The following is a 9180-nucleotide window of genomic DNA, read 5'->3' as shown; positions in this document are numbered from 1 at the left end:
GGGGAGGGGGCAGGAGGAGGAGGAGGAAGGCAGAGCCGGTCACGCGTGTGCTGCTGCGCCGCGTGTCCCCGCGGGTGTGCGCACAGGCGTGTGACATGAGTGTGACATGAGTGTGACATGAGTGTGACATGTGTGTGCGGGCGGCAGCGCGTCCCCAGCCGGGGCCGAGCCCTGGGGCGGTGCGGGGACGGGAACGGGGACGGGAACGGGGACGGGGATGGGGACGGGGACGGGGACGGGGACGGGGACGGGGACGGGAACCTGGATGGGAACCTGGATGGGGATGGGGACGGGGAGGGGGCGGCGGCTTCGCAGCTCTCGCCGCGTTTATTTTTGCCGGTGACGGAGCTGAGGCGGCCTCGGCGCGGCCGCCGTGACTCAGCCGGCACCGGGAGCTCTGCGGGGCTGCGGAGCCGGGGGCTGCGGTGGGCAGGGGGCTGGGATGAGCAGGGATTCGGGGATGCTGAGCCGTGCAGCGAGGTCAGGATAAACAGGGATGGAAAAGGATGCAGGGCTGAGCAGGAATGCAGGGCTGAGCTGCGAGGTGCAGCATTGCTGGGCTGTGGAAGGATCCTGGGATCTGCAGGGATGCAGGGATTAGCAGCGATGCAGGAATGTGCAGGGAGGTGTAAGGATTTGCAGAGATTTGCAGGGATTCAGGGATGGGGATGCAGGGATATGCAGGAATTCAGGAATGCAGGGATGTGCAGGGATGTTCTGGGCTGCAGGGATGTGCAAGGACTCAGGAATTGAGACATTTAGGAATGCAGGGACACGCGGGGTTTCAGGGATGCAGGAACGCGGGGATCCCTCCCACCCCGCGCTCCTTCCCTGTCCCTGTCCCCGTCCCTGTCCCTGTCCCTGTCCCTGTCCCCGTCCCTGTCCCTGTCCCTGTCCCTGTCCCTGTCCCCGTCCCTGTCCCTGTCCCTGTCCCCGTCCCTGTCCCTGTCCCTGTCCCCGTCCCTGTCCCAGCCGCTCTCCGTCGGTGCCACCAGCAGAGCAGCCCCGGGAAGGTCCCCGCGCCCCCCGTGCCCCCGCCCGGCCCCCCCAGCACCGAGGACCCGCGGGGAGCGGTACCGGGGGGCGGAACCGGGACCGGAACCAGGGAGCGGAACGGGTGGCGAGGCGTTTGCCGGGGGGGACACGGAGGGTGGCAGGGGGACACACGGAGCCGCCGTCCCGCAGTCCCCGCGGTGCCGGGGGCGGTACCGGACACCGGGAGCGGGGCGGCGGCTCCGCCTCTTCCTGCGGCGGGCGGGCGGTGAGTGCGGGGCGGCCCCGGCGGGACCGGGAGGGGACCGGGGAGCGGCTCCCGGGGGTCCCCAGCCCCGTTTTGGTGTCCCCCTCACGCCCGTCCCGCCCCGCAGGCAGCGATGCCCGTGGAGTCCCTGGTGTGTCCCGACACGGCCACGCGGTGAGTCCCGGCCCCTCCCGCCTGTCCCCGCGGGGGCGGCACTGTCCCCGCTGTCCCCGCTGTCCCCAGCCCTGCCTGTCCCTGATGTCCCCGGGGGGTGGCACTGTCCCCGCTGTCCCCGCTGTCCCCGCAGGGTGAGCTCCGTGCTGAACCGGGACGTGAAGCACTTTGGGAAGCAGCACCTGTTCGATGGCAGCGAGGAGACGTGCTGGAACTCGGACCAGGTGCGGGGACAGGGACATCTGTGACATCCTGCCCATCTATCCACCCCTGCCCGCCCCGTGCCCCCCGTGACCCCATCCCTGTCCCCCCAGGGCCCGTCCCAGTGGGTCACCCTGCATTTCCCCCGCCCCGTCAAGCTCTCCCAGCTGCACATCCAGTTCCAGGGGGGATTCTCCAGCCAGCTCTGCACGCTGGAAGGTGAGGGTGGCTGGCAGGTAAACTGAGGCACGGCGGGCTCCTGCCTCAGTTTACCCACACCTGCAGCCTCAGGGGCTCAGGGGGAGCCTCGGGGCGTTTGTCAGCAATTCCCAAAGCACAGGAGGGGCTCGGGGGGTGAATAAAGAGGGCTTGGGAGGTGATAAGAATTAGGGAACATTTTGGGACAGCACCTGGGAGCACCTGGAGAGGCTCTGGGGGTGAATAAAGAGGGGCTGGCAGCTGGTGGGAATTAGGGAACATTTTGGGACAGCACCTGGAGAGGCTCTGTAGGTTAATAAAGAGGGGTGGCAGCTGGTGAGAATTAGGGAACATTTTGGGGTAGCACCTGAAGGCTCCTGGAAGCACCTGCAGCAGCTCCAGGGGTCAATAAAGGAGGAGCTGGGATCTTCTGGGAGCCAGGGAAGATTTTGGGACAGCACCTGGAAACACCTGGATCAGCTCTGTGAGTGAATAAAGAGGGGCTGGGAGCCTTTGGGTGCCAGTGGGAGCCAGGGAACGCTCTGGGACAGCACCTGGATCAGCTCTGTGAGTGAATAAAGAGGGGCTGGGGGTCTTTGGGTGCCAGTGGGAGCCAGGGAACGCTCTGGGACAGCACCTGGATCAGCTCTGTGAGTGAATAAAGAGGGGCTGGGAGCCTTTGGGTGCCAGTGGGAGCCAGGGAACGCTCTGGGACAGCACCTGGATCAGCTCTGTGAGTGAATAAAGAGGGGCTGGGAGCCTTTGGGTGCTGATGGGAGCCAGGGAACGCTCTGGGACAGCACCTGGATCAGCTCTGTGAGTGAATAAAGAGGGGCTGGGGGTCTTTGGGTGCCAGTGGGAGCCAGGGAACGCTCTGGGACAGCACCTGGGGGCTCCTGGGATCACCTGAGCTCCCCCTCGCCCTCCCCAGGCTGCAGAACGGGCGAGGAGCTGGTGAAGATATCGGAGCTGTACCCCCAGGACAGCCACGCCATGCAGATATCCTTTGCCGGGGTGCTGATGGGGGCCAGGCAGGATCTGGGGATTTTTGGGGAATTGTGCTGCTGAGCAGAGCTGGGGCAGTGCCCCCCACGCCCCAGTGCCAGCGTTACCCCTTGACTGGGCTCTGCACAGGTTCCAGGTGCCGGAGACGGTGCTGGACGAGCTGAAGATCACCTTTGGGAGCTGCACGGATTTCTTTGGCAGGCTGGTGGTCTATCACCTGGGGGTGCTGGGGGAGCGCCTCTAGGGGGCTGTCCCCTCTTTGGGGGCTCTCAACACCCCACAAGGGGGTCCCTGTCCCCTGAGGGGGCACCGGTGGGGCTGTGCTGGGCACAGGCGTGGAATGGGATCAATAAAAGATATCCCTTTTTCTGGAATGGGATCAAGGAAAGGTATTCCTGCTTTTTCTGGATTGGGATCAATAAGAGATATCCCTGCTTTTTCCTGGATTGGGATCAATTAAAGGTATTCCTGCTTTTTCTGGATTGGGATCAATAAGAGATATCCCTGCTTTTTCCTGGATTGGGATCAATAAGAGATATCCCTGCTTTTTCCTGGATTGGGATCAATAAAAGATATCCCTGCTTTTTCTGGATTGGGATCAATGAAAGATATCCCTGCTTTTTTCTGGAATGGGATCAATAAGAGATATCCCTGCTTTTACCTGGCTTGGGATCAATGAAAGATATCCCTGCTTTTTTCTGGAATGGGATCAATAAGAGATATCCCTGCTTTTTCCTGCAATGAGCCCTCGGGGTTTGGCTTCAGGACAGAGGGGAAATGTCCCCTCCCTGAGCTGCTTGGGATGGCAGCAACAGAACCCTGCGGGATTTTCCCTCCTGGCTGTGGCAGCTTTATGGGAGCTTCCCGAAGGGACAGGAATTGCACAATGCTGAGGGGAAATTCTGAGTCTTGGCTGCCCAAAACCTGGGATTAGCATGGCCTGAGGCAGCAGATAGGGCTCCACAGAGTTTAACTGCAATTAAAGTTTATTTCCAATACAGAGCAGCCGAGTCCAGCCAGGGCTGGAGTGAGTGTCCCTGGATTTTGGGCATGGCAGCCACGAGAGGTCCATGAGGGCAGAAATTCTGGATTTCTCCATGCCTGGAGCGTGGGGTGAGGCCATGGCGATGCTGGGGAGAGCTGGAGATGCCTCCTCACTTCTTCTTCTTCTTGTTCCGGAACAGCTTCAGGATGTGGTTCTCGATGACCTGTTGGACTGAGGGAGAGGGTGGGAGTCAGGGAAGCTGCTCTGGCAAGGATCTGGTCATTGTTTTACTCCTGTTTCTGAGGGAAATCCCAGTTTTCTGAGGGAAAACCCCAGTTTTCCGAGGGAAAAATCCAAGTTTTCTGAGGGGAACCCCTGTTCTCTGAGGAAGAATCCCGGTTTTCTGAGGGAAAAACCCCAGTTTTCTGAGGGAGAACCTCCCCCAGTTTTCTGAGAGAAACTCCTTGTTTTCTGAGTGAAATCCCTGTTTTCCGAGGGAAACCCCCAGTTGTCTGAGGGAAATCCCTATTTTCTAAGGGAAATCTCTGGTTTTTGTGGAAAATCCCTATTTCCTGAGGGAAATCCCTGCTTTCTGAGGGGAAACCCCCTGTTTCTGATGGAGATCACTTGCCTTTCTTGTGTCCCAGGTCCACGGCCAGGTCCATGGGAGTGTACCCCGAATCCACCCAGCAAAATCCCCGTTTTCTGAGGGAAATCCCTGCTTTTTGAGGGCAATCCCTGCTTTCTGAGGGCAAACCCCCCGTTTCCTGATGGAGATCACTTGCCTTTCTTGTGTCCCAGGCCATGGCCAGGTCCATGGGGGTGTACCCCGAATCCAACCAGCAAAAATCCCCATTTTCTGAGGGAAATCTCTGCTTTCTGAGGGAAATCCCCGCTTTCTGAGGGAAATCCCTGCTTTCTGAGGGAAATCTCTGCTTTCTGAGGGAACTCCCCCATTTCTGATGGATGACACTTGCCTTTCTTGTGTCCCAGGCCATGGCCAGGTCCATGGGGGTGTACCCAAATCCACCCAGCAAAATCCTTGCTTTCTGAGGAAATCTCTGCTTTCTGAGGGCAAAACCCCCGTTTCTGATGGATGACACTTGCCTTTCTTGTGTCCCAGGGCCACGGCCAGGTCCATGGGGGTGTACCCCGAGTCGGCCTCCTCGGTCAGGTCAGCGCCGCACGCTGTGGGGCAGCAATGGGGGCTGCCATGGGGCCCCCAGGAGCTGCCCTGGCCCCCCGGCTCTGCCCCCACGGCAGGGAGCAGCAGTTCCAGAGGTGGAACAGCAGGAGCGGAGCTGTGCCTCACTCACCCAGCAGGGCCTCCACACACTTGACGTGGTTCCCGCGCACGGCGTAGAGCAGGGGGGTGCCCCCGTTCTGTGGGTGCAGGGGGGACAGGAGGGGTCATTGCTGATCCCACAGGGCCCCTGCTGCTCCCTGCTGCCCCTCAGGGGTCGCCCCAGCCGCTGGGACCCAGCCCAGCCTCGCCCAGTTACAGACTGGGATCCCATTGCGGCCTGTCCCAGTTACAGACTGGGATCCCATTGCGGCCTGTCCCAGCCCCAGACTGGGACTCACTGGGATCCCATTGTAGCTTCTCCCAGTTCCAGACTGGGATCCCATTGCGGCCTGGCCCAATTCCAGACTGGGACTCACTGGGACCCCCTTCCTGCCTCTCCCAGCTCTGGGCTGGATCTCACTGGGATCCCAACCCAGCCTCGCCCAGTTCCAGACTGGGATCTCCTGGCATTCCCCCTCCAATCTCGCCCAGTTTGAGGCTGGGACTCACTGGGATCCCATCCCACCCTGTCCCAGCTCCAGACTGGTGTCCCCTGGCCATGCTGGTGGCACTGGGGAGGCTTATCCTGATGTCCCTTATGTCCCTGCTGTCCCTAATGTTCCCACTGTCCCTGTTTTCCCTGCTGTCCCCCGTGTCCCCCGCTGTCCCCGGTGTCCCCCAGCCGTGCAGGTGGCCCTCACCCAGTCGTAGGTGTTGATGTCCACGTCCCTGTCCAGCAGCATGGTGACGATGTCGGTGTAGCCGCCCATGCTGGCCAGGGCCAGCGCGCTCTCGCGCTCCTTGGCCAGGGCGTGGGGATCGGCGCCCTGGGGACAGCGGGGACAGGGGGACACTGGGTGACACTGACACTGCCCACAGCGGGGACAGGGGGACACTGGGTGACACTGACACTGCCCACAATGGGGACAGCCTGGTGACACTGCCCACAGGGACAGTTGGGTGACACTGCCCACAGCGGGGACAGGGGGACACTGGGTGACACTGACACTGCCCACAGCAGGGACAGCTGGGTCACAGTGCCCACAGGGACAGCTGGGTCACAATGCCCACAGCGGGGACAGCCTGGTGACACTGCCACAGCGGGACAGGGGACACACTGGGTGACACTGACACTGCCCACAGTGGGGACAGCTGGGTGACACTGCCCACAGCGGGGACAGCTGGGTGACACTGCCCACAGCCACCCTCCCTGGGCTGACACCACCGTGGGGACAGAGGGAGATCCCAGGATAAAAAAGGGAAATCCCAGGATGAAAAACAGAAGGAGACCCCAAAATAAAAAAGGGAAATCCCAGGATGAAGGAGGGACATCCTAGGATTAAAGACAGAAGTCCTGGAATAAACGAGGGAGATCACAGAGTATAAAAAAGAGATCCCCAGGATCAAGGACAGGTCCCAGGGTCAAAGACAGATCCCAGAATTAAGGACGATTCCACAATTAACAAAGATCCCAGGGTCAAGGACAGGTCCCACAGGTCCCGGACAGCACCAAGGACAGACCCCAGGACCCAGGAGAGGTCCCAGAACATTCCGGAAGCCCCGGAGCTGCCTCACCCACTCCAGGAGGTGCCGCACGGTCTCGATCTCCCCGAAAGCCGCAGCCCAGATCAGGGGGGTGAAGCCTCTCTCGTCGGGTTTGTTCACCAAATTCTCACCTGGGGAGGGGACCACAGCCAGGTGAGCCCCCCCCCGGGCTCCCAGTTCAACCAGTACAACCAGTAAGGGCTGGTAACCACCTCAGCCAGATGCTGGATGCTTGCAATTGATTTTTGAGGATTTTTCTGATCTCCAAAACTGGAGAAACCTCCACCAAAAACCTCAATTCCTGTGAGGTCACCCGAGGGGGCCTGGCAGGTGCTGGCAGGGCCAAGGGGACACCAACCAAGGGGACACCAACCTTTCCTCAGGTGCTCCTTCAGCCGGATGAGCTCCCCTTGGGCAGCGAGCTGGTGGATGGACAGCGCTGGAAGGGACAAATCCATCAGGGAAAAGAATTCCCTGCAAATTCTGGGGCGGGAGCTGCCCCAGGGTGGCCCCAGCCCGTCCCCTGCAGCCCCTGGGGACACTGGTGGCACTCACTGTCCAGTGTGGCCGGCAGTGCTGACACCTCGTTGCCTCGCTGTCTGTTGGTCAAGGTGTTGGAATGCTTCAGGGGGAAACCTGGGACAGCACAGAGGGTCTGCAGGTTATTCTTCATTAATTTGGGGTTATTCTCCATTAATTTGGGTTATTCTCCATGAATTTGGGGGTTATTCTCCATTAATTCAGGGTTATTTTCCATTAATTTCTGGTTTATTTTATATCTATTAATTCTCTATTAGTTTATTCTCCATTTTTTTAATTATTTATTTACTCTCCATTAATTTCAGGTTTATTTTCTATATATTTGGGAATCCCAAAGTGTTTCCAGCCCCTGATCCGAGGTTTTATTGGGAAAAAAACAGAGAAAATGAGAATTCCCATCTCCAGTTCCAGCGTGGAGCTGCAGCGACCTCTCAGGGCTGGCAGGAGGAGTGGGCACCAAACTTAGGGATTGGGATTTTCCACGTTTGAGCAGCACTTTGAGGCTCATTCTTGGGAATCCCAAAGTGTTTCCAGCCCCTGATTCGAGGGGAATTTCTTTTATTTTTATTGGGAAAAATCCAAGAAAAATGAGATTTTGAGCAGAGAAGAGCTGGAGCGACCTCTCAGGGCTGGCACGAGGAGCGGGCACCAATTTTTGGGGCTGGGATTGGGATGGGATTTCCCACATCTGAGGCTCCCTCCCGGGATTTTTGGGATGGGAATTCCCAGCGAGTTTCCCCCCTGTGCCCCACTCACCGTCCAGGGCCGGGCCCTCGCTGGGGCTCTGGGAATCCGCGGCAGCAGCCGAGCAGTTCCGGGGGCTCTCGGCTCCACCTGCAGCACCTCGGTGTCACCCGGGGCTCCTCTGGGGTCCCGTCCAGCTCGGGGTACCCCAGACAGGCCCCACTTTCCAGGGGGATCCTCAGTTTGTCCCCAGCGTTCCCAACTCACCGTCCCCACACTCCGGCAGCGCCGCGTCCCTGTCCTGCTGGGGACGCGCCGAGGGCACCCCGCTGTCCCCCATGCTGCCTCTTCACCCTTTTCCCCCTTTTTCCACCCAATTCTGGGTGTCCCGGCCTCCAGGGGGCTCCCCGACAGCTCCTTCACCGTCCCTGCACAGGGATGGGGTGGGAGAGGGGGGAAATAGGGATGTGTGGGGCAGACCCGAGTGCCTGAGACCCCCAGAGGGGGCTGCGGTCCCCTGTGCCCTCCCCATCCCGGTTCCTGGGGTCCCCCCTTCCCTTCCCTCTCCATCCCGGTTCCTGGGGTCCCCTGTGCCCTCCCCATCCCGGTTCCTGGGGTCCCCCTTGCTCTCCTCACCCTATTTCTGGGATTTTCCCTCCCCATCCCTGTTCCTTGTGTCGCCCTCTCTGTCCCCATTCCCGTTCCCGGGATCGCCATTCCCGGCACTTCCCACCCTCCAAACCTCCGCTCCCGGAGCTCCTCCGAGCCCGGGACCTCCCCGTCCCTTCTCCCAGCCCCTCACCGTCGATCCCGATCCCTTTCCCGATCCCCGGTTGCGGTTCCCATTCCCATCCCTGGTTGCCGATCCCGATCGGTTCCCGCTCCATTCCCGGTCTCACCGCCGCCTCCCGGCTCTCCGCCCCTCATTTCCCGTTCCCCATCCCGTCCCGGTTCCCGTTCCCATCCCCGGTCCCCGTTCCCGGTCTCACCGCCGCCTCCCGGCTCTCCGCCCCTCCCTTCCCGTTCCTGCGGGGCCCGGCGGGGCCGGGGCGGCCCGGGGGGGGGTTCGGGGAGCGCGGCCCGGCCCCGCCTCCCCCGAGAGCGGCCGTAAAGCGACACGAGGGGGTGGCCGCGGGACCGCCTGACTTGGGGACACCGTGGGGACCGGGGCGGCAAAGGCCGCGACACCCCCAGACCCCTCCTAGGCCAGCACGGCCAAACCGGGAGCTACCGGAGCGAGTGTCCCCGCGGTGACAAACTGTGAGCCACCGAGTGTCCCCGCGGGTGACAACGGGGACCTGGGGGTGTCACCGATTTGCGGGG

The 9180-nt window shown here is 61.0% G+C and overlaps 2 protein-coding genes across 3 annotated transcripts; one reads left to right on the top strand and one right to left on the bottom strand.

Moving 5' to 3' along the window:
* Positions 1 to 1256: 1256 nt before the first annotated feature.
* On the top strand, positions 1257 to 3192 carry NR2C2AP (nuclear receptor 2C2 associated protein). The gene is made up of 5 exons (XM_064734239.1): positions 1257 to 1414; positions 1548 to 1638; positions 1729 to 1834; positions 2745 to 2813; positions 2947 to 3192. The coding sequence occupies exons 1-5, from the start codon at positions 1374 to 1376 to the stop codon at positions 3060 to 3062; spliced, it is 423 nt and encodes a 140-aa protein (XP_064590309.1). The 5' UTR covers positions 1257 to 1373; the 3' UTR covers positions 3063 to 3192.
* Positions 3193 to 3771: 579 nt separating this feature from the next.
* Positions 3772 to 9167, bottom strand: RFXANK (regulatory factor X associated ankyrin containing protein). Of its 2 annotated transcripts, none has more exons than XM_064734039.1 (10): positions 8847 to 9167; positions 8125 to 8285; positions 7930 to 8007; positions 7189 to 7269; positions 7007 to 7072; positions 6664 to 6764; positions 5790 to 5915; positions 5120 to 5186; positions 4911 to 4991; positions 3772 to 4034 (listed from the first exon to the last, which is right to left on the bottom strand). In XM_064734039.1, exons 2-10 carry the CDS (start codon positions 8195 to 8197, stop codon positions 3973 to 3975), a joined length of 735 nt encoding a protein of 244 aa, XP_064590109.1. In that variant the 5' UTR covers positions 8198 to 8285; positions 8847 to 9167; the 3' UTR covers positions 3772 to 3972. The 2 variants fall into 2 exon arrangements, with proteins under 2 accessions (XP_064590109.1, XP_064590110.1); XM_064734040.1 differs by lacking the exon at positions 8847 to 9167 and adding an exon at positions 8757 to 8823.
* Positions 9168 to 9180: the final 13 nt, after the last annotated feature.

Source organism: Zonotrichia leucophrys, chromosome 28, assembly GCF_028769735.1.
Source record: "Zonotrichia leucophrys gambelii isolate GWCS_2022_RI chromosome 28, RI_Zleu_2.0, whole genome shotgun sequence".
NCBI classification, from domain to species: Eukaryota; Metazoa; Chordata; class Aves; order Passeriformes; family Passerellidae; genus Zonotrichia; species Zonotrichia leucophrys.
The sequence above is the reverse complement of the archived record's forward strand: the minus strand, read 5'-3'. Positions and strand labels throughout refer to the sequence as shown.